This window comes from Cardiocondyla obscurior, linkage group LG28 (genome assembly GCF_019399895.1).
Source record: "Cardiocondyla obscurior isolate alpha-2009 linkage group LG28, Cobs3.1, whole genome shotgun sequence".
Lineage (NCBI taxonomy): Eukaryota > Metazoa > Arthropoda > Insecta > Hymenoptera > Formicidae > Cardiocondyla > Cardiocondyla obscurior.
Genome location: NC_091891.1, coordinates 865,194 through 891,857, shown reverse-complemented (window position 1 = coordinate 891,857; position 26,664 = coordinate 865,194). Strand labels below are relative to the sequence as shown.

General features: G+C 33.9%; 7 protein-coding genes across 9 annotated transcripts; 4 read left to right on the top strand and 3 right to left on the bottom strand.

The window, feature by feature from the left end:
* Window positions 1–839: 839 nt before the first annotated feature.
* On the bottom strand, window positions 840–5,809 carry LOC139112332 (membrane metallo-endopeptidase-like 1). The gene is made up of 18 exons (XM_070673309.1): window positions 5,701–5,809; window positions 5,341–5,492; window positions 5,092–5,253; window positions 4,932–5,015; window positions 4,657–4,856; window positions 3,686–4,507; window positions 3,495–3,599; window positions 3,221–3,362; window positions 3,024–3,132; window positions 2,816–2,906; window positions 2,547–2,723; window positions 2,368–2,474; window positions 2,228–2,286; window positions 2,041–2,092; window positions 1,811–1,878; window positions 1,525–1,661; window positions 1,281–1,448; window positions 840–1,178 (listed from the first exon to the last, which is right to left on the bottom strand). Exons 1-18 carry the CDS (start codon window positions 5,718–5,720, stop codon window positions 999–1,001), a joined length of 2,835 nt encoding a protein of 944 aa, XP_070529410.1. The 5' UTR covers window positions 5,721–5,809; the 3' UTR covers window positions 840–998.
* Window positions 5,810–6,341: 532 nt separating this feature from the next.
* Window positions 6,342–9,905, top strand: LOC139112320 (odorant receptor 4-like). Its single transcript, XM_070673292.1, has 5 exons — window positions 6,342–8,411; window positions 8,791–8,890; window positions 8,972–9,073; window positions 9,151–9,309; window positions 9,607–9,905. Exons 1-5 carry the CDS (start codon window positions 8,020–8,022, stop codon window positions 9,670–9,672), a joined length of 819 nt encoding a protein of 272 aa, XP_070529393.1. The 5' UTR covers window positions 6,342–8,019; the 3' UTR covers window positions 9,673–9,905.
* Window positions 9,906–9,925: 20 nt separating this feature from the next.
* On the top strand, window positions 9,926–13,050 carry LOC139112301 (uncharacterized). Its single transcript, XM_070673260.1, has 2 exons — window positions 9,926–12,767; window positions 12,919–13,050. The coding sequence occupies exon 1, from the start codon at window positions 10,206–10,208 to the stop codon at window positions 12,165–12,167; it is 1,962 nt and encodes a 653-aa protein (XP_070529361.1). The 5' UTR covers window positions 9,926–10,205; the 3' UTR covers window positions 12,168–12,767; window positions 12,919–13,050.
* Window positions 12,208–18,223, top strand: Sad (Cytochrome P450 family protein sad). The gene is made up of 9 exons (XM_070673263.1): window positions 12,208–13,050; window positions 13,147–13,432; window positions 13,643–14,114; window positions 15,118–15,687; window positions 15,946–16,136; window positions 16,311–16,645; window positions 16,947–17,171; window positions 17,286–17,495; window positions 17,559–18,223. Exons 4-9 carry the CDS (start codon window positions 15,170–15,172, stop codon window positions 17,673–17,675), a joined length of 1,596 nt encoding a protein of 531 aa, XP_070529364.1. The 5' UTR covers window positions 12,208–13,050; window positions 13,147–13,432; window positions 13,643–14,114; window positions 15,118–15,169; the 3' UTR covers window positions 17,676–18,223.
* Window positions 18,224–18,261: 38 nt separating this feature from the next.
* Window positions 18,262–22,458, bottom strand: Rnb (R and B). Of its 2 annotated transcripts, none has more exons than XM_070673251.1 (6): window positions 21,864–22,458; window positions 21,459–21,676; window positions 20,551–21,273; window positions 20,249–20,427; window positions 19,848–20,118; window positions 18,262–19,737 (listed from the first exon to the last, which is right to left on the bottom strand). In XM_070673251.1, exons 1-6 carry the CDS (start codon window positions 22,143–22,145, stop codon window positions 18,774–18,776), a joined length of 2,637 nt encoding a protein of 878 aa, XP_070529352.1. In that variant the 5' UTR covers window positions 22,146–22,458; the 3' UTR covers window positions 18,262–18,773. The 2 variants fall into 2 exon arrangements, with proteins under 2 accessions (XP_070529352.1, XP_070529351.1); XM_070673250.1 differs by having other exon boundaries at window positions 19,848–20,121; window positions 21,864–22,456.
* Window positions 22,459–22,970: 512 nt separating this feature from the next.
* Rpl14 (ribosomal protein L14) lies at window positions 22,971–24,588 on the bottom strand. The gene is made up of 4 exons (XM_070673303.1): window positions 24,509–24,588; window positions 23,825–23,926; window positions 23,381–23,575; window positions 22,971–23,164 (listed from the first exon to the last, which is right to left on the bottom strand). Exons 1-4 carry the CDS (start codon window positions 24,509–24,511, stop codon window positions 23,003–23,005), a joined length of 462 nt encoding a protein of 153 aa, XP_070529404.1. The 5' UTR covers window positions 24,512–24,588; the 3' UTR covers window positions 22,971–23,002.
* Window positions 24,589–24,835: 247 nt separating this feature from the next.
* On the top strand, window positions 24,836–26,447 carry Surf1 (surfeit locus protein 1). 2 transcript variants are annotated; one of them, XM_070673289.1, is made up of 5 exons: window positions 24,836–25,184; window positions 25,366–25,483; window positions 25,558–25,752; window positions 25,864–26,034; window positions 26,129–26,447. In XM_070673289.1, the coding sequence occupies exons 1-5, from the start codon at window positions 24,986–24,988 to the stop codon at window positions 26,340–26,342; spliced, it is 897 nt and encodes a 298-aa protein (XP_070529390.1). In that variant the 5' UTR covers window positions 24,836–24,985; the 3' UTR covers window positions 26,343–26,447. The 2 variants fall into 2 exon arrangements, with proteins under 2 accessions (XP_070529390.1, XP_070529389.1); XM_070673288.1 differs by having other exon boundaries at window positions 24,838–25,180; window positions 25,362–25,483.
* The last annotated feature ends 217 nt before the right edge of the window (window positions 26,448–26,664 follow it).

The following is a 26,664-nucleotide window of genomic DNA, read 5'->3' as shown; positions in this document are numbered from 1 at the left end:
TTCTCAAATAAAAAAAATTGCAATCTTGAGAATATTCTTTTCAGCGTTTAATAATTTTAGAAAAAAATTTATCTCTGACCGTCAGTCTGCTTGCGGAGCCTCGTGGGTCCGGACGTGTCGTTAATCTTTGCGCAATCACGAGTATTTTCGATCCCGGGCAGGATAATCTCGCATAAGAACATGTGTCGTCGTTGCTGATTCAGGAGCGAGCAATCATTTTCCGTACTAATATCACTCGGTTCATCGCTCCGTGTTTTATTTTATGCCTCGAAAACGTGCTTCGAGGGACAAGATTACGTGTCGGGTGTCCGACGTGAATTGCACCGCGTGGTCGGCGTTACCAACCCGCTTTCCTCGTCACTTTCCTCGGCGACGTTCAGCGGATTCTGACAGTCGCTATCGTCAACGTGAGATCCGCACCTCGGTCGTCGGTCGCTTCGGGAGTTCCGTTAGTTATCGGGCGTCTTTATCCCTTTTATCTTTTTACGGGAGTGCCGAAAAATCACGCGCGAAGGAGTTTAATAATTTTCGCGATAACAATTGATCCGGGCGCGTTCGCGAGTGTCGTGCACTTAAGGATAACTTGTCACGTCCCATCTGAGAGGAGGAGCAGACCCAGGACGGGTATCATGTCTCGGCGAAGCAACTTCTAAGTAAGTATAAATTAAAAAAACAAAATCTTTATTAATCTCATTAATTAACTTACCTGTGTATATTAATATTTTCTTTCTTATGTTACAGTCACCGGCAGAGTTCCACAACTCCGCTGAAGCTCATGCAGATTGGTAAGTCGCATGATTTACTTTCGTGGCTTGTAGTATTCGAAAATAATTTTCACATTTATCAATTACAAATTGGATCGAGTGCAATATTTATTGGAAGGCATACAATCGCTAAAAGCAGTTATAATTATATGCGTTATTTTATTTGCATAGATTTCATGTAATTAATCTCAGCGCGATATCTCTATATAAAATTCTTTGCAAGGTTCCTTCGAATCACTTCCAGATGTTGCATTTCTTTTCGGGATTCATCGGGCTATTAGCTGGGCAATTGAAAGCTTTAGCAAAGTCTTCTGAATTTGTTACGGATCCTATTATTCTCAATCGCCCGATGCTATGCTCGTCTGTCTTAGCGAATTCTATTATTTGTTTCGGATCAGTCGCTTCGCACCATAACTGTGAACATTTTTATTTTAATATAATTAGAGCGCAAGTGTCTCATTATTGTCGTTTATAATTTTGAATTACGTTGAGTTCGGTTTAATGTCTAATACTCACGTTAGCGAAGGATAAAAAGAATAGTTGATTGTTGGAAAAATCTTCCATGCCTGGTAATGTAGTGTCTGGTGTTGAGCCTTCTTTCTCGCTTCTTTCGTAAGCCTTGAATATTGCTTGCAATCCCATGGTGTCCGCAATATTGTCGCTCGTTGTCTGCTTGCCATAATCCTGTAATTCCATACAATCAGTTAGACTGGCTAGTAAATTTTTTAATAATAATTTAAATGCATAGTGAGCAATGTACCTTTATCGTTTCATTCGTTTCTTTAATAATGGGATAGTTATTGAACTGTTTCACAAAACATTCTTTTTTTTTATCATAAGACTTGGCCATTGCTGAGAGCCATCCTAGAAATTCACCGTTCTTATCGTACTTGTGTCCTAAAAAATATTTTTATTAATTTCTTTTTATTAAATGCAAGAAAACGGCTTAAGTTAAATAATAAATTATATGTAATTGTAACAATTATAAATATCGCAGGATAAAATTTAAATATAGAACTCAATAGTAATCTTATTTTATAATGTACCTGTATCATCAAATCCGTGATTTACCTCGTGAGCCATAATGAATCCCATGGAACCAAAATTAATAGATCTGTACAGAAAAATAGATAATTAGTAAAACATTTTTTAAATTAAAATTCAGATTAATATAAAGTAAAGAAAAAATATAAAGTAAAGTGCTTATAAATTTAATTCGTATTTGTATGTATGTACTTTCTGACACATCGAGCTTTTATCAAAATTATTCACATACCGTGGTCGATTTAAAGAGAACCATGGATTTTGAAAATTTGCCGCTGGAACAACTAAAACAGAATTATTGTGAAACAATAAATTTTCATCACTCAGATTTATTACATCTATTAATTGTGGCGCAGTATACCGTGTTTAATTATTAAATAAATATATCATTTTATTAAACAAAAAAAAATTTTGCGTACGCATAGTATTCCTCCAAGGCATATAAAAGGCATTCACTTCAGCCGGATTCAAATGTTTTCTGTAACAAGTTCATGGTGTACAAATATTAATTAATTAATATATATTTTGTCTTGCTATTAAAATAATGAAAATTGCTCACTTTACATCAGATTCAAGCTCACTTTCCGATACCGTCCGTAGGCTCTTCCATTTAGTATAGCTGTTGTATCGAAGAACGTTTTCGTAATGCAACGGACTGATGACGAACTTTAATAGAATAATTTTGAATAAGGCGATTATCACGTAATAGCTAATAATTAAAATTTTTCCAAAACTTACTCCGTCATAATACTCTTGAATTATCGTGGTATTTTTATACCAGTCCGGATATCCAATGAACTTTTTTATATTCCTTACTTTTGCCAAAGCAAAATCTTTAGCTTTACTATTCATCCAATCTGATTGATTAATTTGATGCTCTACTTCCTTTTGTATAGCGTTGACTATATTCGTTGCCTATAATAGAAATAAATAATCAAAGTTAACAACAATTAACTTAAATAAATTTATTAACTCACAGATCAAATCATGTAAAAAGATTAACTTACCACTTTCATAATATCGTCGGAGAAATATTTTCGTACAAATTCGTACGCCAAAATATCTTTTATTTCGGGTGATTTTAAACAGTAAAAATATCTCTCTCCACAATTTAATGTATAATTAAATCAATTTTTGAATTAAAAAGTCTAGCAGTAAATAATTAATTTTAATATACATATAAAAATGTTATTAGTTTAAAAAAATATTTCAAACCTTGATGGTGAGCCTTTACTAGCTTGTTCCCATGAGTCGCTCAAGTCTTTCATTTCTTCTGTGGTGGCTTTTATCACTTTGCTTATAAAATTCCAATGTATGTAGTTTACTGAAACATGATTTTTTTTTATATAAAATACATATGCAGCAAGCAATAATTTACGCTGAATTGTTAGTGTTCCACTTTTAAAACTTACTGATTGTTCTATTTGACGTTTTATCCAGTAAAGATATAAGATCATTGACATACTCTGACGAGGTAATGTCCAAACTTAAATTATCATCCACAGGTTTATTTGCCTCGTCAAACAACGCTTTTATTTTGTATTTCCAATCAATCTGCAACAAAAATAATTTTCATATTCAATTATATGCAAAACACAATGCACGTCTTATACATATATTTCTTATTTTATAAGAACCGCAAAAATAATATTTCATCAAACAGAATTAATTGATTTTAAATCTTACCTTGCTGTTAGCTGTCTTAAGATCCTTTCTGTCGTACCAATCTTGAAAATCTTTAAGCGTAACTTTCATATTAACCGGATTATTCAGATCTGGATTCGGGAAAATCTGGAACATTAATTTTTCAGATTGTTAAACGGTTTTTCTTCTCAGTTTTTGTGTTTAAAAAAAAAGCGATAAGCTACGATCTTTACCTGCATCAAATTTATTTGAAACTCGACCATATCTTGGACGTCTTTTTCGAGTTGTTCTTGCGAAATGTTAACACCGTTCTTTCTAGCTATAATAGAAGCCACTTCAGCAATGTATTCACCGTATTGATCTATTAATTCTTCATCATCTTCTTCATCCTCTTCGTTTGTTTCATTTGATATTGATGTAGTAGTTTCCACTAGTTCCAAAATTGTATTCATCCTTCTCGTATGTTTTTTGTTAATGTGATTTTTTTCGTTTTTCCAGGCGTGTGATTTTTCACGATAGTTCAAACGCTGTGCTCTTTTACTCTCAGCTTTTGGTACTGTCATTTTTTTTAGTCTTTGCTTTCTTATTTTGTTATTCTTTTTAACGATCTGGTTGTTGCTTGTGCTCCGTTTAACATAAATTTTTTTATTTTTTACACGCTCAAGCTTACCGGTAACTTTTTTCTTGCTCGTTTCTTTTCTGAATTTTTTCTCCCGTTTTCTCATATAATCTTCATCGTCGTCGTCGTAAATATTGTTACCGCTGCCTACATCAGCATCGTCGCAATCATCGCCGCAATCATCACCGTCACCACTGCTATTGCTCCCAACATCAGTATCATCGCAATCATTGCATTCATTCTTGTCGTTCTCATCAATTATGATAATTATAGAATCTTTTTTCTTCTTAAATTCAGGATCCTCTTCGCTTTGTTCTTCCTCGTTACTCGGATCCTCATCACTTTTGCTTTTCCCTCCTTCGTCGTCCTCTTCTCCATCTTCATCTTCGTCGTCAATTAGATTCGTTGAGCCTGGTGGTAAATGCGGCGTGTCGATCTAAACATAAATAATATTAAATGAGATCAAATGTAATGAGATAATAATTATTCTTTATAACGAACTCATTAAAACTCAAAAAACAAGCTTATTAAATTATATCAATTATAACAAGCTTATTAAATTATAAAATATATGGCAGTAAATACCTCGACAACGTTAACATCGTCATTCTTTACGCGTACGTCGTAAAAGGCATTTCTTCCCGTTAATCGCATATATTTATCGTCCACTTTTTGCCAGCTATTTGTCTGCTCGTTCCATTCATTCGATTCCATCGTCATCGGCCAGCCTCCTATATCCGCCAGGGTAGAAATCAGCGGTTCGAGGTTTCGCTTTTCAATCGTATCTGTAATTACATATTGGCAAATTATTGCGTCCCTAGATCGCAGCAAGGTTTAATTTAATATTTGATTTTGTGCACCTTTATCCATGCAAGCCTTGAACCATTGTTTTGCGAGCTTCACCACTCTCAATTCGTTGTCTGTAGATTTGGACTCCACAATCTCTGCAAGCAAAATATAATATTAGAATGAGTCTAGAATTTTAAATTTTGCGAATGACTATGCAGACGAGCTGATTACCTCTTACTTGCATAACTGCTTTTATTTGAAGCTGCGACATTGAATTCCACACAGGAACTCCTGGTACGATAAAATTATTTTTAGACCATTTTCCACACGAATATTCGTAAAAGTCTTCGCATGGATTTACAGATCTATTCATGTTGTTTAGCAACATCTTAGCTGAAAAAGTAAAATAAGAAAAATGATAGCAATTATCACGCAATTTTTTTAATAGTCGAGATTACTTGTTTGATGAAATGTAAGTACCCGCTTGCTTGCACTCTTTAGATTCGCACACCACTCGCTTTGTTTCCTCATTATCACTTATTGCATTTCTATTATGTGACCATTTTGATTTTAAAAAATGCTTATGAACCTTTGACGTAACGTTACCTATTAATAACGTACCGATAAAAACGCTGCAAAAAATAATAAGTAATTATATAAAAGGGTATTATATATTTTGTAATTATATTTTATTTTATTCTGTATTTTTAAATGCTGGCGCTTTAAATTGTGCTTTTGCTTATTCCTCCGAAAGAATAAAAATAAGGCGAGAATAAAAGTAACAATAAATTCATGAAAATGTAAAAAAAGAACTTAGAAAACACCTGTTAAATTACGTACAAAATAATGAGTCGTCTCATATTGGAAATAGTTTTTATCAGCCGATATACCCAATTTTTAAAATACCGCACTGTTATTAATGTTTTCCACTACGGTATGAAATTATTTTTCCGCGACTTACTCTTTTATATGTCACTATCTGAGCGGAAAGATTCTAAAGTACAAACGTTTCAAATTGATAAACTGAAGGACGAAGATACTTATCTTTCTCGTCCTGTTGGTTCAAATAATTTTGCAATAATTGATAATTTGCAAGTACTCTTTTCCTTTGTAGAAAAAAAACAAGCTGCTAGTAAGAAAATTTTATTTTTCTTTCTTTAAACAATTACTTATATTTAAAAAATGTATACTTAATAATAATTTTTATTTCAAATTTCTAAATACATTATACATCTCAAAGAATTAAATATTTTTTAAATTGTGTATTATAAATTAACGGAATTAACAGTACATTTTATTTTAATTATTTATTTTAATTAGATATGCATTGTTTAATTTTTCTCTTATATCATATTTTATAGTAGTAAAATACATATATGTTTCTGCATTTCTTTGAAAATTCCATATCATTCCACTTATCGGGAACAATTCCGTAATATTTTATATACATATAATTGCCATTCGGATAACGTTAATTGAGACCGACAAACGTATCGCAGTGAACAGAATCTCTTCGAACCGGCATAATATTATATACAAAGTGGTTTCGTTTCACGTCTGTGATCTATTTTAACAGAGATACGAAAGGTATACGGACGTGATATTTTTTTCTTTAACTACGGATGTCGCTACTTTTTCGCTGGATATTTTAGTGTGTAAACTATGTGTGCTACAGAAAAATAAGACGTTTGACTTGGCGTCTCCGCGTCGATTGACTCTGATCTGCATGTGTATGCAGTACCTGCAGTTTTTCAAAAACTGATTTCTGTATTATACCATCTTCTTACAAAACTGCTATGTCTATTACTGCAGTATACTTGCACCGTTCCATTCGCTTTCGTTCTATAGAATTTTTTTTCATTGTTAAACCCTGTTATCAAATTCTTCTTCACAATATTATTTATGACTTTCGTTCTTTAAAATTAAAGCACGCAGTGTGTTGCGTGCGAAATCAATTTCTAGAACTGTTACATATCATTTCGTTTGAAACGTTTCTCATCTTTACATACTTATTTTCTTTCGTGGATTTTTTTCACTTATCTTTCTGCGGTTACCGCGTATTGTTAGAATTTCTATTAATTATTAAATCCCGTTAGTCGTTCTTTTTCGAAAAATTACAGTATCATGTGAGACCCGTTCCAACCTTTCGTATACTATGTACTTTGGTAGCGAGCATGCGTTACTTATTCATTCACGAATCACTACTTATTTTCTTTTCTTGAAACAACCCTCGATAAAATTGTTACGTAAAGTACAACGAAAAATGTTACTGCGCGTTAAGGTTTAATAAATTATTAAGTTTTTGCATCGCGTCCGCAATACTATGCAATAAGAGCTGTACACAGAATAATGCATGAATTTAAATAATAAAAGTACAGTTTATTCACAGCACGTGTGAGATGTAAATTTAAAAGTCTACATGCCGTATTCAAAAGATAATGCACTTTGTTTCCTATATTATGTTACATTGTACGGAATGTATATTTTTAAATTACGGTGTCTATGCTTCACAAATTATCTACCCTTACCAAGCATGTATTATTAATTCTTTCGCAAGCAAAACTCACTACCGCTTATTATATTCATGAAAAAATTGTGATTTATCTTTCGCATCCGTAATAATTTTCTTTGATATATACCTCATGAAAACGTTTGCATTTCTTACGTTATCAATTTGCAATACGCTGGCATACGTAACACTGTAGTCATGACGAGAGAGATATTGCTGAAGGAGGTGATATCGTTCGTGAGATTAAGTGTCTTTATAATACAATGTTGGCCGTTGCCGGAAAATGCATCGAGATTGAGAGTGGTCTGCGTGAAATTATATCACTGCGCATGCATCATGATATTAGCATCTCTTTCCGCGGCGTTGATATATACCGTTGTAAATAATATTAAGAACGTTGTAGTTCTCGCAAATATAATTATTATAACGAGCGCTACGTTTCACGCCAATTTTAATTTTCTTTTCTACAATATTAATTACCACCACTTACAAGTAATTGATATTTATTAACGAAATACTTTTCTGTTTTATATTATTTAAAGAGCTGCGAGAAGTTTATAAAAAAAAATGTACGGCACTATTTCGCCATCGTTTTCTTTACTAACGAGAATTATTTAAGATAATGATTATTTCAGAAAGTTACATTTGAAATGGAACGTTTTAGCAATTCGATAAAGCCACACGAAGGAATTGTGATTCAGCGCTACATCGTTAAATGTGTCCCATTTTATGCTTTGTGTGTGTTCGTTTTTTATTTTATGACATCATTAACTGTCGTACTTCCTCCTGTAAAACAACAGCCGTTTCCAACGATTGCTGAATATCCATTCGACGTTCTTTACCAACCGGTAAGAACGTTAATCTATGCACAGCAAACTATAAGCGGATTTTTGGTAACAGGACAATTATGTCTGAACGTATTTATGGCCTTATTAATCTGGTTTGCATCGATAAGATTTGAAATGCTAATCGAAGAGCTAAAAACAGCTACAAATGCTTATCAATTGTTCGAATGCATTAGAAAACATCAAGAATTGCTCGAGTACGTATTATATTTTCGTTATAGATAATTAATTTAGATGACAAGTAATAGACAATTAATTTAGAAAATCCAAGGGGAGAATTTTCAATAAGAAAAATTATTGATAATGCTGACAACAGTTTGATAATATTTTAATTATTATTTCTCACTCAACTTTCTCTCTTTTCTTCCTGAATATTATATTTTAAATGAACTAATGCATATTTCGATTTATTAATTCAAGTTTAAATCTAAGTTTATGAATTATGTAATTTTGATCTTAATTTAATAACCAACGTCGCCTAAATATTTTGTAAGACACTAAGTTTGATAAAAATTTTGTAAGTCGAAAATTAATTTATACTCTAAAATGTTAAATGAAGCTGATAAATTAATTCAGGTATGGAAATGACGTTTCAATTGCTACTCGTCCTTTTGCATTTATAACAATATGTTGTAGCACGACTTGCACGATAACAATATTTCTTTTACTTTTAAAAGTAAGTAACGTGTATTATAAAAACGTAGTAATAATATATAAAATATATGCGGGTAGATATAAATTTTTTTTTCTTTAATAGGAACATTCTATAATATTTGCAATGTGGTTTATCGGACTGTCCGTGGCAGGATTAATTGAAGTATTTATGTATACTTGGCCAGCAGAACATTTAATACACTCGGTAAATTGCTTCCTAAACTTATTACAATTTATTATATTAATAGTAACTTTAATTATAAATTTTTCTTTTTTTATTAGATCACTGAAGTTGGATATACAGCATTCGAAATATTCGAAAAACATTATTTTGTCAAAATATGGAAGTGTCTACAGATATTTATAATGCGAAATCAAAAACCGATAATAATTAGAATTCCTTGTCTTATGCCGGCACTATCTTTTAATTATTTTGCAGCGGTAAGATCAAATTTATTAATATCATTAATTAAGTAGGCATATAATTATTATTTAATATTAAAATAAAATTAAAACTATAACATAATTAAAGAAGATCTTTTTATGTAACTGAGCTTTTTCTACGTCCACTCAAATTTATTTAATTAAATATAACTTTCTTTATTTTGTGCCAGTCAAAAAAATATCGAAGCATATAATTATGAGTCAATTAATAAAAAATATTAACGCCTTTAATAAATGTATTTTCTTTTATATTATTATTATTTCATTATTCATATTTATTGTTATATGTTGCAGTATCTCTCAACTATACTTTCCTATTTCACGACATTGCGAGTAGTGATGATTGACGATGCAGAATAAGTATAAATTTAATATTGCACTATCAAAATTTGTTTTTAAAGAATAATTCTCATGACATACTCCTTTTATAGTTAAGTATTAAAATATACCGTTTGTATCAGCAAAAACTGTTAGTTTAATTCTAAAATAATACCTATTTTCTATGCCGTTTTTATCGACGCTGTCATATTGATATGCAAACGTTCAATTAATAGTGTAAATCGCACCCTAATTAATATCTGATAAAAACTTAATAATTTCGAGGAGGAAAAAACATCCTCGTTGACGATGAAATGAGAACCTTATGAAATGTGCGACGATTTCGATCCTCGCCGTCGGTATATTTGTAGCTCAATCTGTTTATTGCAATATATAATTATCTGTAATTATTGCAATGATTGTTATAATACATGTCGCAAATTCCCCGCGACGATCGTAACGTACGAGCTATTGTAAGATCATCGTAAATCGATAATGTTCTGTACGGAGTACTAATTAAAAAACTCATAGACTACAGATGTCCTGAAAAATTAATTAACGCAATAAGTGTTTGGATGCACTCCAGAAACGTAACCTTTATTATTGATGAAGAGACGACAGTAAAACGTACGATACACAAAGGTCTTCCTCAAGGTGCAGTGCTAAGCCCAATATTATACAATATATACACCACGGACATTACTAGAGATCTACCCAGTAATATAAAACACGCTCAATTCGCAGATGATATCGCTATCTGGTGCTATGACTCCGATCCGATGCTAAGGAAAATTAACATTGAAAAGGCAATTGATATCCTAAACAAAGAATTGAACAACATAGGTCTAAATCTACAATCAAACAAAACAAATTTAATAGAATTCCATAGAGAATCACGCTGCCAAAAAAACAAAACCACTATCAGATGCATCAATGATCAGCTGACTCTTAAAAAGGAAGCCAAGTTCCTAGGAATAACTTTCGATTGCTGCCTCAACTTTAATAATCAATGCAATAAAATAAAAGAAAAAGCAAACAAAATAAATGGTCTTTTCAGGTTTCTCAACAAGATTTCACGGGGGATAGAAGTTAATACTGCTTTAATGCTCTACAAAAGCTTAATGAGAGCTCTAATTGATTACGGCTCCTTTATTTTTACACCTAATAACAATAGCAGAAATAGAATGATGTTAGAGAAGATACAATACGCAGGAATAAGGTCAGCTCTAGGGTATAGAAATTCAACTCCTACGAATGTCATGATTGCTGAAGCGAAAGTTACATCTATTAAAGAAAGAGCTAAAATGCTTGCCAAGAATTTTATCATCAAAAACATATCACAAGGTGAATCTAATCTGGTAAAAGAAATAGCGGAAGGAGCCTATGCTGAAACCACAAGAAACCTATCAACTCCATGGAGGAAAAGTTCTATTTTGACTGAAATATTCTTGAAATGTGATAAATATAGAAACATTCTCTCAACTTACGGAGGATGCCCCATATTTTATATAGGATACTGGGATGCTACTGAATCGTTGAACATTGACTGTGATATCGCAAGAACACACATGAACAATACTAGAACACCCGACATCAACATAATAATAGAAGAAATCAAAAGAAATTACAACCTAGAAGAAGACTGTATCATGATCTACACGGACGGATCTAGAAAAGAGAACAAGATCTCTACAGGCAGTGCCTTTTATGTTGAATCAATCGACATGTGTTATAGTCTCAGCCTGAATAAACTCTGTAACAACTTCTCCGCAGAAGCATGTGCCATATCAGAAGCTTTAAAATGGTGCATATTAAAAGATATTAAGGAGGACATCATTATATTTACAGACTCACTAAGCGTACTAGAGGCGCTAAGAAATAACAAGTTAGGGTCGAATATTAACGAATTTATCATCCACATCAGAGTTAGGTATCTGGAACTCTTAAGAGAATCCTCCCGATCTCAAAAAAAGATTATTCTAGCATGGATTCCAGCACATAAAGGCATTTATGGCAATGAAATCGCGGATACTCAAGCAAAAGAGGCTACCTCCGAAGAACACTCACAGCTATTCAAAGTACCCTTTGGAGACTTCAAAGAAATTCATAAACAAGAATCATTTATGGAAACCAATAAGGAGATTAAACAACAATTTACTATAAAAGGAAAATTTTATTATGATAACTTCTACGATGAAAACATTAAATACCCATGGTTCAAATCTTTGAATCTCCCGCGCAGATTTATTGTACTCATCAACCGTTTAAGAGCATATCATTATAACCTTAACTCATCTTTATCAAGAAAGGGATACATCGACTCCGCCAGATGTGAATGTGGCGCTGAGGAGCAAGACATTAACCATATAGTTTTCTCGTGCAAAAATTACGACGACCAGAGACAGAAACTGTACGACGAATTAAATAAAGTGGGAAACAGCAAACCGGAGTGTGTGTGGAGCTGGCTAAAGAAAGAAGAGTTAACCACACTAAAAGCGGTGTTTCACTACATAGTCGACATTAAGAGAGTTATTTAATAAATATTCTACAAGAGTTATCTACAACAAAATATAGTACTAACTAAAAGAAGAGGTTATTGTGCCACATCAGACACTGATAGAAGCACAAAAATTTGGAAAAAAAAATTTTTATCGAAGGTTGTGTTCAAGCCACTTGACCTCACAAGGGGATCACCGCACCGTGCGGTCCGCACGAATCTTTACGAGGCAAACGCAAATGAACTTGTCTTCGCCAAAAACTTCAACCGCTTCAACGTCCGAGTGCCAAAAATTATACGAGAGCATAGTTCGCAATTCCCGTTGAGACATTCGAATTTGAACCTACGAAAAATGTCGGGACGACGACTTTATCGAGACATCTGCCGTAAGACAGTAAAACTACATCAAGACGTCTATGATTTTTGTGCTCCATGGCCGCGACGATATCGATATTATCTAACCGAGGCGGCATATCGATATCGATACTCCGTAATTTTTGCGTACTTCAAATCGTCACAGTAAAAAGAACAACAGTCGGAGACAAGTGCAGATTTAATGAGGGGACGAACAGGCACAAGCGGCTCGTTTTTGCGCAAGAAATATCACTTTATCTCTGGCTATACGTGATTGCAGCATCGCGTAAGCGTTTGATTGATTCTCGTGTCACACTGGAAAACATGCAATATCGTTGCAGATAGCATACGTGATGAATAGGTTTAATTGTGTGTGAAATGTGTACGCTATAGTATATTATTTTCTGACCACAGTTTGCTTTTTCTCCTTCTTGCAGTTCTGCAATTGTTGACTCTTAAACTATCCGATGGAAATTAAATTAAAAGAAAAAAGAAAAGAAAAAAAGCAACAGCTGGAAAATGGAAAGACCGAATGTTTGTAAAACTGTACAAAGGAATAGGATGTAAAGGTAAGATATCTTTTTTTTTTTTTTTGGAGTTGACTGTTCGAGATAGCATCGAATTAAATGTATCGCATTATCTTTTATCTTTTACTTGTTTTGTAGAAACAAAATGGAAGAGAAAGGAGCAGAGATAGAGAGGAAATGCAGATCAAGATGGTGCCTTCAGTATCACATACATCAAATGAGTTTGATTTTAGACCTGAAACGCAGGTATAAGGAACAGAAAGCTTCAAGCAGCCGATTTACTTTGAATAAATTTAGCATATCTCAGGATGTAATCGACGTGTCTCCCACTTTACTCTCAGCAGACTATTCCAGCTTTTTTGACATTCAAATACCTGCTGTCTTATTTATAAGCGTCTCCCCGAACAATTTAAAATTTTTGAAGGTAAAAACATTTTCTTTTTTTTTTCTATCTATCTTTCTTTCGTTAAATGTGTGATTCTCTAAATGTACTTGGATTATTTTCGTTCTTCTAAATAATTTTAATGATTTCTGACAGCAACAATAATGTCTCGCGCAAAAAAAAAAATTGATTTACACATGTAGAATTATTATAATATTTGGCGTATTAATGATAATTTATTTAATATACTAGAGTCCGGGGAAATGGTTTCGGTTACTTTCTAATTCAAAACGAGAAGGATAAAGAACGACGGCGCAGTTTGAAATAACGGTACCGGATCTCTTCCAGCAAGCCCGACGCAAGTTCAGTCGCATAAAAGGTAGAAGGTCGTCTCGATCGTCTCGATTACGCTCTGCATTGCTTCCGGTCGGTTCCGTTTCCGGCTGATCTGCAAGCGACCGCTAAGGAGATCGCATGCGCGTTGGGATCGGGATGCTCGCCAGGCAAGTTCGATGGTTTGACCCCGGAGAATCGAGCATAGTTTGTTAGACCGGCACGTACGTGAGTTCGAGTCTGCAGACAGTGGATATAAGGAAGGAGAGAGCAGAGAGAAGCCACACGAGGTCTCAGTTTTCAAATACAGCAATGGTTTTAACACTAGCTTAATAATTGTAATACAACGACACGAGTGGAGGAATTAATTAAAACTAAATTACGATTATTGGTACGTATACATTTGTTTTATTAATGATTATTTTTCTTTAACGATCTTCCCGAAGTGCCAACCGGTTCGAAGCGTTTTGTACCTTTTTTTATCACAGCGGGATTAAGTTTAGCTTGCCATGGCTTAAACTTATTTTATTGAATTCAATTTAAATAAATTAACGTAAGCATGTATTACGAATGGAAGAAAAGTTGATTGCAATTCGAACAGAATTGCAATATAATATACTTGGAGGTAAAGCAAAAAATTAATAATTTGAAATTGAAATTTGTTAAAATTATCAATATATTAAAAGAGATATACTGGCCATTCTAATTTAAATTTTTGATATATTATGATATAGTACTTTTAATTATGTAAAGAAAAGTCTGGAAAAAATTGCATGCCCTTAATTGATCGGTGTTTTTAATTAAATGTATCGGATAAAAACTGTTCAGTGAAGAAAGAATCATTTTGATAGCCGTGGAAAAGCTAAACGCATGTTTTTTTTTTTTTTTCTCTTTAATCTCGGCATTAAAATCAAACACGCGCATATTATTTCACTTATACTGTCTTGTTTTCTTAACTGCGCTTTTTATCTTCTGATGATGTCGCGTCTTTCAATGGAATGAGTTATATTAAGACTGCATGAAAAAAAGAAAGAATAATTGGTGGGATACTTGGATATCGATATATTTTTGAATACAAGATCTTGTTTAGCGTTTGTAGTAAAGAAATTTAACCGTTGTATTATATTTGAACGCACCAAAGAGTGCCATTATTATTTATGTTGTATGTATTTCAAAATAATAGAATTACATGCCGCGGCACATAAAAACTAATGTTTCCTTTTCGGTTTGCCCTTCTGTTCATAAAACTTGGTTATTCTTTTTTTTCCATACATCATAGTCTTGTAATAAATTTGTCGACTTGAAGAAAAAAAAAAAAATTGCTGATTCGCGAGTCGCTGAATCGGTACGCATATCAGATACGATATAATCACGATCTAATTTCTCATTAACAGCGAAGCTGCACGCTCGTTTCTCGGACTTGGTATACCCGGTGCCGTTTGAGAGATGCATACTACACGAAGAATGAACGCGCGAAGAATTCTAAGGTCGATGAACTTCAGCAACTTCGGGGTATCGTTCATCAAGCCCAAAGTATTTAGATGCGATCCACGATCTTCAGCGTCGAACGAAAATGATGTGGCTGCTGTTCCTTCACGGAGCATTGCCAATTACGGCTTGATAAGGCACTTCGCATTGTCGCATACATCCGCACGAAATTTTGATACTTCGGTGAGGAAGGAGCCACCCGAGCCGCAAGGTCTTCCTCTCTTCGGCACGATGCTGTCCCTAATATCAGCCGGTGGCGCGCAAAAGTTGCACGAATATGTAGATAAGCGGCACCAAGAACTTGGACCGGTCTACAAAGAACAAATTGGACCAGTGCGAGCCGTTTTCGTCAAATCGCCAAATGAATATCGCAAGATATTAATCGATTTCGCTGGCCCGACGCCTCAGCATTTTTTACCGGAGTCGTGGAAGTTGTACAATGAGATCCGATCACAGCAGCGAGGTCTACTTTTCATGTACGTACCGCGTTCTCTTACGGTATGAATGATATAATGTTAAAATGTTTCATGAAATTAATATTAACTGTTTCTCTATATAAAGTAATAAGTCTGTAAAAATTTAATTGCGCTATAAGACCGCAAAGAAATCTTTATTAAATAATCTTGTAATAATCAAATTTATTATTTGAATTCTTTTTTTTTTTTTCTTAGTGAAATAATTTGACTTGCCATTAAATAATTCGATAATGGAAGAATGTTGCACTGTTGGAATAGGGACGGAGAAGAATGGTGGCACTACCGCAAAATCCTTAATAAAATAATGCTGAGGCCACAATCAAAGACTTTCTTTTCGATACCGTGTCAGGAAGTTGCCGAAAGATTAACGCAGAAATGGAAAATTTATAGCCAAGCAGGCTGTACAATACCGGACTTAGAATATCAGCTATATCAGTGGTCTATTGAGGGTAATTTTTAGAGAACAATTGAGTAATAAAATGTTACATCAATGATCGAATGTTAAACTGTACATTTTATTATAATATATTAATTTATTACACGGATACTCGTTGGCTGTGTAAAATTAAGACTATTAAACGTTTATTCGCAATTAAATAATTAACTTATTTTTTTTTTTATAGTGATGCTGGCGACTTTAATAGGTTCACAATGGCGGAATTATGAGCCACGAATACGTTCTGAAATACAACACGTAGCACTAATGCTGCACCGAATTTTCTTGTATTCTGCAACTCTCTCGATGATGCCGGCCAAGTTAGCGATGAAGCTTAAATTACCCGTGTGGAACAAGTTTGTTAAAACTGTCGACATCGCGATTGACAAAGTACACAATCTTATACCTGAAATAATTCGGCTCAATGGCGATGGACTTCTGAAAAGAATTAAAGATGAGGGTATTGACGACGATATGGCTGCTAAAATTATCACCGATTTCATCATAGCCGCTGGCGATACGGTATGTTTTTTAATTTATTAATATACAATACATGATACATGATTTTATCGAAATTGGACGAAATTTTATTTTTAGTGCATGTTGATATCTTCTCGTTTATATCATTTTGCAACACGAATGTTACGAAGAACAAATATATATGCAAAACTCATTAAGAAAGGCAAATAATTATTTAAAAACGATAACTTTTACAACATCAAGCTTTTTTAATTAAAAAAAAAATTATTTGGTTATTTTGTTAATGATTAAAACGATAAAACATTTTGTGCAGCAAAATCATAATTTTGTGATCCTTTTTTAGACATCATTTACCATGCAATGGATACTACTGTTACTCAGTAGTCGTCCTGAGTTGCAAGATCAATTGTACCGTGATATTAAAGACTTGTCATTAGATGAACTTTTGCAACATCAACTACTAAGAAGTGCGTGGAAGGAAACCCTAAGATTGTATCCCGTCGCGCCATTTCTTTCAAGATATTTGCCAGTAGATGCAATAATTGATAATTATTTTGTGCCAAAAGGGGTGAGCAAAGTCATAATATTAATATATTTCCAAAATTATTTGCTATATCGCTATCGACGTTAAGCAAGCAGCTGTATAAAATAATTGAGGAAAATAACTTTCTCTTTTATCTAGGACTTGATTCTTCTATCGCTTTATTCGAGTGGCCGCGATAAAAATAATTTTCCACGGCCTAACGACTTTTGGCCAGAAAGATGGATAAGAACGGAGGATGGTTATCAAGGAGTGAAAGACGCACGTGCCAGTATACCGTTTGCGGCAGGTTTAAGAAATTGCGTCGGTCGCAGACTCGCAGAAACCCAATTGTCTCTTACATTAGCGCAGGTAAATCATTGATTAAGCAATTAATTTTAGTTCGTGACTATAGATTACATTGTGTTCTTTTAGATTATAAAAAATTTCAAGATCGAATGTGAAAATCGAAGCAGCATTGAGATGATTTTGCATTTGATCACCGTGCCATCAAAGCCTATTAAACTGAAACTGATTGATAGAGAAATATGACGATCAATAATGAAATAGAATATTAAACAACATTAAATACGATTACGAAAAAACAATGGCAGTTTTATTAAGGGGGGTTTCTAGTTTAGCGGGTCAAAAAAATCAATTTTTTTTTTTTACATATTTTGCAAGTATATAGTTTAGAGACTATATACGCAAAAGGATTTATCGATCCGAAGCTTGGGGACCCTTCTGTGCACGCCGGAACATTCCCTCGTCTGGCCTTGCGGCGCGGCGCAAAACGAAGCGCCCGGAGCACATATCTCAGTGACCCTTATAATGCGTGACGCACCCTCCGCCTATTGTTGTATTTCGGTTTAGTCTTAGGTAAGCAACTGGTAGAACAAGATTCTTTATGTGTGTACTATTTCATAAATCGATATTTCTTTTGAATATATCTAAAAAAAAGTAACTTCTTTTTCTGTTAAAATTTTCAAGTCTGCATTGTTATTGAGATATTTTATTCATTAATCAGTGTAGTACATTTATTTCTTTTGTAATTTTGGTGATTTAATTTTAATTAAAAATTTAATATTTACATATTAATAGTAAAGTGTTTGAAAATATTTTTAAAATATTTTCGAGATCGTTTCACAAGCAGAATTTATTGTTTTAAAAAAAAATTCTTAATAATAATGGAAGATGATGATTTTATACGTATTTATACATGTATGTTATCTATGTTATACATAAATGCTTAGAATATATTTAAAACTTTTTTTTTTTATATGTACAGAATTAATATATTATACATAACAAAAGAAATTTAACGATAATTACAAGCGCATGTCTCTAAAAAGTGCCTCCTAATATTAATGTCAAAAATGCATGTTTAATAAATGTTTTTTTTTTTCAGAAAAATTTGTATAATTGTCAATACATCACAAATAAAATTCATAAAGCTTATGCAGAAGTTTCTCGTAACAAGATTTTATAGAACAGAATAAACTCAAGTCACTGACAAAGAACCTAACATAAGTTTACTCTATTATTTTAAAATTGATTCTTTGACGATTTATTATATAGATTAAAAGCTGTTTATATATATAGCGATTCGTGTAATTGCACAAATTTGAATTTATTAATTATTTAACGTCTTTAACATTGGCACAATACATCCATGATTATTTTCCTAATGTCGTATAGGAACTCGTCAAAGGCATCATTGAAATAAAAATCGCGAAACGCTTGTATCGTTTCACTCCACGACATTTTTGCAGTTAAAAAGCTTTTGAGACAATAAGATTTAAATTCGTGGCAAGATTTATTTCTAGCCCAGCACCAGGCTCGGCAGTAGTTCTTGTAATTGAGCTTATTAATACATTTCTCAGTCAACGTATCTACCAAGTCTGGCATGAGGAAATAATCGGCTAGCAGCACAGCGTCTAATAACGACTCGATATTACGATTCTCGAACGTATATGTACTACTAGCGGCACCACTCGCTGCTAGTATCAGCGTCTTCAGACCACCATAGGTCACATTCTTCAATCGTATTCGTCTTTTTTTTGATTCACTGAAATCACCCTCCAACATGACAGAAAAAACAGGTGAACACTTGCATAGCATTCGCCTGCGAGCTTTAATGATCGAACCATCATCCAATTCGAATTCTACGCTCGAGAACTTACATGATTTCCGGCGATTCGTGTTGGTAAAAGATAATTCACACAATTTGTTATTTTCCGTCGTTGTTTCAGGAGATGTATAATCATCCGAATGAATTTCAAGATTTTTCGCTAACTGACAAATTGACCAAACTGCTCGATAATGAAACTCGTGCACGAAATTTTTTAACAAACAAAATATCAATTGCAATCCACCGTATTTCTTCAGCAATCGTTTAAGGGTACACTGTGTTTTAATAAGAAGTGGTATCGATATTGCGGCCAAAAGCTTATGTTCTTCTTTACCACGTAATAATATTGATGATAATTGTCCGATAGCACCGCCCGTCTCCGCTACTTTGCACAAATAAGGCGCGCACTCTTCTATTTCTGGCAAAATTTGCATGTCAAACGCCAGCCCCTGCTTCAGCAAAGGCGTAAAATATGTCACGTTCCTGGACAAAAAAAATATATACCACAATTAAAACTTTTCTGAAACAATAAATAAATAAAAAAAAAAAAAATAGAATGTATAAACATGAATTAATAATTTAAAAAATCTTACTCCACGATTCTTCTTAATATTTTCATTGCAACGTCCTTCAAAGGATTTTGCTTTTTCGTGTGTTTTATATAATTCATCAAGGATGTGATGGTTGTGGACTCAGCCAAATTGTCAATTGGTGTAACAGAGAGACTCAATTTACTTAATAGTAATAACGTATAATATTCGCAAGGATTTTTTTCCGAAGGTGCCTCAGAATTGGAAGAAGAAGAATCGGAATCAGCTTCGACAGTTGTCAACGACTTGTTACTTTTTGGGGAAGCAGTTTCTTCTGCTGTAATCAAAGCGTAATATTTTATTATTAATTTAAACGAATAGCTTAAATTTTGTCTAAGATTTTACTTGCACCATATTAGCAATATACAATATTATACTAATCGTATTAATAAAGAATGACACACCTTCATTGTTATCGCAATCCTTATCACTATAGACCGGACTATAGACATCATCTTTCAGATCATCTAAGTATGCATTCAAATCGCAGTATAATGGTAAGGGAGGGGTGCTAGGCGACGACGAAGAAGAGGCACTCGTAGCGCTCCTTGGGCTCCAATCGTCGTGATAATCCATGCTGTATCTATTAAATTCCAAAGTAAATTAATGTAGATCTCGATATAAAAAAACAAATTAATTACTGTATATTAAAAAATATTAAGTTTTAGATCACATATCATAAACATATTATTGTAATCTATTTCACCTCGAATTGCAGTACTTGGAAGGCTTTTTGTAATAATCTTCGATCGAGTTATCGCTGGGACGTTTTCTCGATGTGCTATTCTTGTCACTGTTCTTAGTAATAATATTCGTCAGTTTTCCTACCAAAATTTGTAATATGCCGTGTTTCGTTAGAATATTGATACCGGTTTCATCGTAGATAAATTGTGAGAGAGCTTCCAATAAATTGAGATGGCACTCTTCGTGCTCAGGCTTGCTTAAAAACAACAAAATAATTTGTAATCCATCACTCTGTCTGATTCTCTCTCGATTTACTGATTCTCGGCAAAACAAGCACATACTAAACAGTATTTCCTTGCATAAAACATTGGAATTAGTATCTGCCGTATTTATCATCTCTATGATCATTTCAACTGCGCCAAAAACACCCAAACTTAATCGACATTCCGCTATCTGACAGAGAGAGTAAAAGCATTTGGCAGCCATTCTATTGCTCGTGCTACAGCAATACATAAGACACTTGTAGCCTAACATATTCTTGTTCACGTGCATCTGGTTACCGCATCGCGGGTCTAAAGTCTGAAGAAATGTGCACATGGCTTTCAAGCATGCGTCCAAGAGTACGTTATATCTTCTGTCAGCATTGGAATTCTTTACAGCCAGAACGAATAATTCAGCAATATCTTTGATCATTTCCAATTTCGTCATCAAATCTCTAATACTTTTGTAATTGATCCAGATATTTCTGCAAATATATAACATTAAATTAAATAACTGTTTACAATTGTAACATGCATGAAAATTTATAACGGTATATAATTCAGTAAAAAAAATTAATTATAGCTAGAGAAACTGATTTCAAGAAACGCGGTAGCATTTCGGCGTCAAATTGTACGCGCGGCGAAACCCACCGCGTATCTTTACACATACCTTACAGCTCTGATGGCCATGCTATGAGTCCATGTATCAGTTTTTGACTTTAGGATTATCTTAAGTCCTGTCACTACTCCACAGTTGCACAATTTTTCAGCATGCCAGCTACATCTCGACAAGTTACTAATGAGCCTGCAAGCACGACAGTGCAGCGTGGCGTTTCTCGGGTCTTTTAGTATTATCACTGCATAATCGTCTATGTTGCTGTCTCTAGCCTGAAATTTAATCATCGAGTCATTTATACGTAATCAAAAAAAATTAAATTAAAAAAAAAAAAAAAAAAATTAAACAGAAAAAGACATTAAAAAACAAAATGTCTCTTCTATGATTCTCAGAGATACATTCCAAGCAGCAAGCTGCCAAGAAAATGCGTTTTATATGCAAAGACAGGTCGGAGCTCACCTTCTTCCGCATGTCATCGGTCAAGCATCCATCCGCGAGTAAGCTCAGGCTCGTGCCGACGATCCGACGGTCCGTGGAGCGCAGGAGTTGTACGAGGATGTCGAGACAGTCGTTCCGTTTGATAAGCTCCTTGTAGTTCGGGTCATTCTTGATCTGGTCAAGGGAAACGACGATGTCACGGTGATTATTCGCGCGAAAGTACTTCTTCAATGCCTCGTCCGGCGAAATTTTTGGTAGCGCGGTGTCCTGGTGACGCGACGTCACCTGCGAGCCGCGCGACATTATCGCGTCAAACTCGCGACGTTTTATGCACGCGGGGGGAGGGGGGGGAGGAAAGCGGTCGTGTCCACTATGCTCCGCCGTCGGTTCGCGTTGCGTGCTGCATGCACCGATTTCGCAGCTCGGAGCGAAACATCGTTGCTCCTCCGCTCATTCGTCTCGCAGTCGTAGAAACGCAAATCGGACGTGAATCGCGCACAATGTCGAGAGCAGGTCAAGTCTACTGGTCACTTTACACGTTCCTCCTTCCTACTGGCCTCTCTCCCCACGTCCCACGGGGGAAAATTACATGATCACCCAGCCACCGCGATCGCGAAATGGAGAATTGGAGTGACAACTTGACAAGAGAAGCGTGCGATGAAATTTGGTGATCGTACGCGCAAGCGCGGAGTTACGGCTACGGTCAGCTGAATCATGTAACTCGTTTTTTAATGCATGTTAAAAAAAAAAAAAAATTTACTTACGTTTTTTTGACATGTTGGGAATTAAATATATTATATTAAGCGCATGCAAAAATTATGTACATACGCTACATAATTTTATTTAAAATATAAATGTAGCGCAGAATGTAATAATTTGCGTGAAATTATTTCTAATTAAAAATAATCTTAATCGTTTCTTATTTGCTTGTATATGTTTAAAATTCATTTTTATTTGAAAGCACGTGATAAGATCGATTATTTAATATGTAATACTGCAAATTTTTAAATTTATAAAAATAATCACGTAAAAATTTAGGTGCAATTAATTAATCTTTCACACATACTTATAATTTTTAATCAATTACTTATTATAATATGTGAAAGGGGTTAACAAATAAAAAGATCATAAAATAATTATGTATTTAATTCAGAATGTTGTTACTTTTTTTCAGCTTTTTTCACACTCTTGCTTGCTGCGCCGCCGGCTTTAACTTTCTTAACTTTCTTTTTTAATCTATTAAATGCGTCCTTTCGCAATTTATTTCTTATTTGCCGTGCTTTACGCAGCTTGAAACGGTCAAAGTCGCTGAGTTCCGCACGCTGAAAAATAGAATCAAATAGTTTTATGAATAAAGTCGGTGAACAAAAATTATTTCTAAAGCTACGAAATAAATCGTCAGAGTTAAATTAGTGTCATCAATATTCAGACGGCATTTCCTATCAAAGATATTGGTTCATCATTTCCATTCACCTTTCATTCTTTCTTTTTTTTTAACAAAAATAAATACTTGATACAAATAGATATACTTAACATACCTTTTTCTTTGCTTCAACTTTTCTAGCCCACATCGTTTCTTTCCACAGTTCGTTGATATTCGCATTATCCCATACTTTACGTACAACACGAGTGCATCCCGTAAACGGGAAGCGTAAACGAAATTTTGTCAGATGTAAATCGTTGAGTCTCATCTCGCAACGAGGTACACCAGTTGATGGACCATCAACTAAAACCTAGAAAAAAAATTACTTTTAATATCTGAAGCTATAACAGATTTGTTTCTACCAAGACTACAGTTACAATCGTGTCAGAAAAATTATTCGCATCACCAAACAAAATCAGCCGGCAATTCCTATCATATTATAGTATCGTCATTTCCATAAAAAAATGTTGTAATTAAAAAAAAAAAAAAAAAAATTAAAATTAATGTTAATTTAATTATTTATTATATCAAAAAATTAATAAAAATATTTTTTTCCTACCCGGTTCTGATCGATGATGTCCACGATAGTGACCAATTTGCCATTGTAAGGGCCATCGCTCACGTAGGCCACACGGCCAGACTGCACAAATCTCTGGAACGGCTGTTTAAAAAAAAAAAAAAAAAAAAACAAAGTATTACTAATAAATTCTATTTAATCTACATCAAATCTGTCTCAGCGATCATCTATACATACAGTATACTTTAAAGTCTCGCACTACTTAAACGATAAAAATCCTCTCGCAGAAAACTAAATCTCAAAATTGTTAACATCTTTGAGTAACGCTAGAAAGGGTTTGTCAAGTGTCTCGAAGTCAAGTGAAAATCTGTGAATCGTTGGTAAGATGGTCGGTGTATAACAGCCGACCGGCTCGAGACCAATTACGACAATTGTACAAATGAGTGCCATATTGAGTAGCCTCGCGAGATAACGCGGGGTGCGATCAAAAGATCGTACGAACGGATCCACTGCGGTGCACCATGCGGTTGACAAAAGTCCGCCACGGTGAGGTTAAGTCGGGCAATAATTTACAACGCGAAGCGACCGCGTTGCCGAGAACCGCGAGCGCGTCGCGCGAAAGAAGCCGTATGTATAAAAAATTCACTCGGCTCTCATTTGCACGACTTTATACGCCCGTTTCGCTCGATAAACTCCGAAATTCTATTTTTTCTACAGTTCACTTACCATGATTCTCCGGAAGCGAAAGAACCATGCGATAGAAGACCGAACAAGGTGAAGGCGCTGCTACTCCACGATCTACGATTCGGACCCCTAGGGAATTCTTTATTGAAGAGAAAGCTTTTTCGAGGTCTCTTACCTCGAGAAAATTTATTTCGACAATTTCACTTGATTTATTTATGTATTTCTTAATAAGATTTTAGTCTCGACGTCAGATCTAATTTCATTTAATTGTTTTTTAATGTAATATTATATTCGGTTTTTTTAGGTAATTTGGTTCTTTTTCTACAAGACGAGGCTTTTTATTGGACAGATGTGTTCGCAGGCGACGGAAATTTACCAGAATATATGGAGCACGTTTGCTGGACATCAGCTGTTCTGAAAATTGGAGTCTTGTCGGCGCTTAGCATGCAGCTTGTGACAGTTGTTTCGTAATCTAAATTACGAAAAGTTCTTTGATTATTTGCATAATTTTGTACAAAGATGAATATAACGAAGATATTTAAAGTCTCGGGAAGTGTAAAATGTGCTTCCGATAAAAGAGTGCACGTGTCTTTATTTAACAATATAAATATACAAACGAGATGTAAAAGTAAACTGGCGAGACCTAAAGCCATAGAAATGAATAAATATAAAAAAACAGAGGAAGATATTAGATTTTCTGGATATTGCTTGTTGGCAAGTAATGACAAAATTGTTGTTTGCTAATAATTCTAAAATTCTGTTCATACATGATAAATGTTTAATTTAATTTGTATAAAATTTATAAATTCTAAATTTTTAGGAAACCGCTGACTTGTTCATTGTTGGTTTTTAAATTTAACTTTTGCAATCTACATAATTTTTTTTTTATTTTTAGGGAGTACCCATTGGCACTTTTCTACTTGGAACATGGCAAGTTAAGAGATTAAAATGGAAGCTGAATTTAATAGAAAGCCTAAAAGAACGTACTTCAACCGAACCAATTGATCTACCATCTGAGTAAGATTATAATAGTGTATTATAAGTATTATATTTAATACAAACATTTAAGAAAATCATTTTTTTTCTTTTAGCTTAAATGAATTGAAAGATAAAGAATATTATCGTATGAAAGTGAGGGGCAAATTTCTATATGAAAAGGAATTTTTAATAGGACCTCGAAGCCTTATTCTCGACGGAGAGGCTGCTAGCGAAAAAGGCGGAATATTTTCTCGTAAAGCGGGTTCGGGATATTACGTGATTACACCTTTTAAACTAGAAGATCGAGAGTAATTATATTGCGATTTTATTAGTTTAGTTATCAAAAAAATATTGACATTTATTTAACATTTTTTAGTACACTATGGAATTTTAATTTAAAATAATGTTCTTAATTTTAGCTTGACTGTCATGGTAAATCGTGGATGGATTCCTAGAAGTGAACGCTCGAAGTTTAAAATGGAAAATAAAATTACAGACTCCATAGAAATTGTCGGTATAATTAGAACGACTGAAAAACGACCTTCCTTTGTGCCTGATAATTCTCCTGCAAAAGGTGTATGGCATTACAGGTAAATAGTTTGCTTTATTCTCCTACTCGTTTTAGTGCTAATGGAAACGATGTTTCTCCGTTGTATAAAAATGCAAAATATATGTTTATTTTAGGGATTTAGATGCGATGGCAAAGGTAGCGGAGGCTGAGCCTGTGTACATAGAATTACTGGCAGAATATAGCACACCCCAAGGCCCAATTGCAGGCCAGACAAAAGTAACTTTAAGAAACGAACATTTGAGTTACATAATCACTTGGTACTCGCTGTCCGTCTGTACGAGTTACATGTGGTATCGGCAGTTTATACAGAAACTGCCTCTCCTTTAAACACGTTGACAAATAATATCTATTTTAGAAGAAGAGAACATTAAATTGTAATTATATGTATATTGTTATAATATTCTTTTAATTATAATTACATGCTACATTTTATGCATTTAACTTTTCTCGCATCTTCGTAAAAATTCTAAATGAAGCAACGTTGATTAGCTCAACTCAAACGAGTGCAAAATTGGCAAAACATTATCCGAGCTTGTTTAAAACTTCACTCTCTACGAATACTTAACCATTCAAGTCCTCGTGTGTCTTTAAATCTTTTATTAAATTTTTTCCTTTGGGCTTTTTTTTGTGATTAACATTTTTTTTTTTT

Bases quoted from the DNA above. Each gene is read 5' to 3' on its own strand.
- LOC139112332 (XM_070673309.1), bottom strand. From the start codon at position 5,720: ATGAGACGACTCATTATTTT. The intron at 2,724-2,815 runs GTAAGTTAATCT...TTTCTATTATAG, and splicing joins CCGACGATATTATGAAAGTG to GCAACGAATATAGTCAACGC. The intron at 1,179-1,280 runs GTGAGTATTAGA...AAATGTTCACAG, and splicing joins TCTTTTTATCCTTCGCTAAC to TTATGGTGCGAAGCGACTGA.
- LOC139112320 (XM_070673292.1), top strand. From the start codon at position 8,020: ATGGAACGTTTTAGCAATTCGATAAAGCCACACGAAGGAATTGTGATT. The intron at 8,412-8,790 runs GTACGTATTATA...AAATTAATTCAG, and splicing joins AAACATCAAGAATTGCTCGA to GTATGGAAATGACGTTTCAA. The intron at 8,891-8,971 runs GTAAGTAACGTG...TTTCTTTAATAG, and splicing joins TATTTCTTTTACTTTTAAAA to GAACATTCTATAATATTTGC.
- LOC139112301 (XM_070673260.1), top strand. From the start codon at position 10,206: ATGCACTCCAGAAACGTAACCTTTATTATTGATGAAGAGACGACAGTA.
- Sad (XM_070673263.1), top strand. From the start codon at position 15,170: ATGCATACTACACGAAGAATGAACGCGCGAAGAATTCTAAGGTCGATG. The intron at 15,688-15,945 runs GTACGTACCGCG...CTGTTGGAATAG, and splicing joins CAGCGAGGTCTACTTTTCAT to GGACGGAGAAGAATGGTGGC. The intron at 17,496-17,558 runs GTAAATCATTGA...GTGTTCTTTTAG, and splicing joins TGTCTCTTACATTAGCGCAG to ATTATAAAAAATTTCAAGAT.
- Rnb (XM_070673250.1), bottom strand. From the start codon at position 22,145: ATGTCGCGCGGCTCGCAGGTGACGTCGCGTCACCAGGACACCGCGCTA. The intron at 21,677-21,863 runs GTGAGCTCCGAC...ATTAAATTTCAG, and splicing joins CCGATGACATGCGGAAGAAG to GCTAGAGACAGCAACATAGA. The intron at 19,738-19,847 runs GTAAGATTTTTT...TTTTTTGTCCAG, and splicing joins ATATTAAGAAGAATCGTGGA to GAACGTGACATATTTTACGC.
- Rpl14 (XM_070673303.1), bottom strand. The intron at 23,576-23,824 runs GTAGGAAAAAAA...TTTTTTTTCTAG, and splicing joins ACATCATCGATCAGAACCGG to GTTTTAGTTGATGGTCCATC. The intron at 23,165-23,380 runs GTATGTTAAGTA...TCTATTTTTCAG, and splicing joins AAGTTGAAGCAAAGAAAAAG to CGTGCGGAACTCAGCGACTT.
- Surf1 (XM_070673289.1), top strand. From the start codon at position 24,986: ATGAATATAACGAAGATATTTAAAGTCTCGGGAAGTGTAAAATGTGCT. The intron at 25,484-25,557 runs GTAAGATTATAA...TTTTTCTTTTAG, and splicing joins CCAATTGATCTACCATCTGA to CTTAAATGAATTGAAAGATA. The intron at 26,035-26,128 runs GTAAATAGTTTG...TGTTTATTTTAG, and splicing joins AAAGGTGTATGGCATTACAG to GGATTTAGATGCGATGGCAA.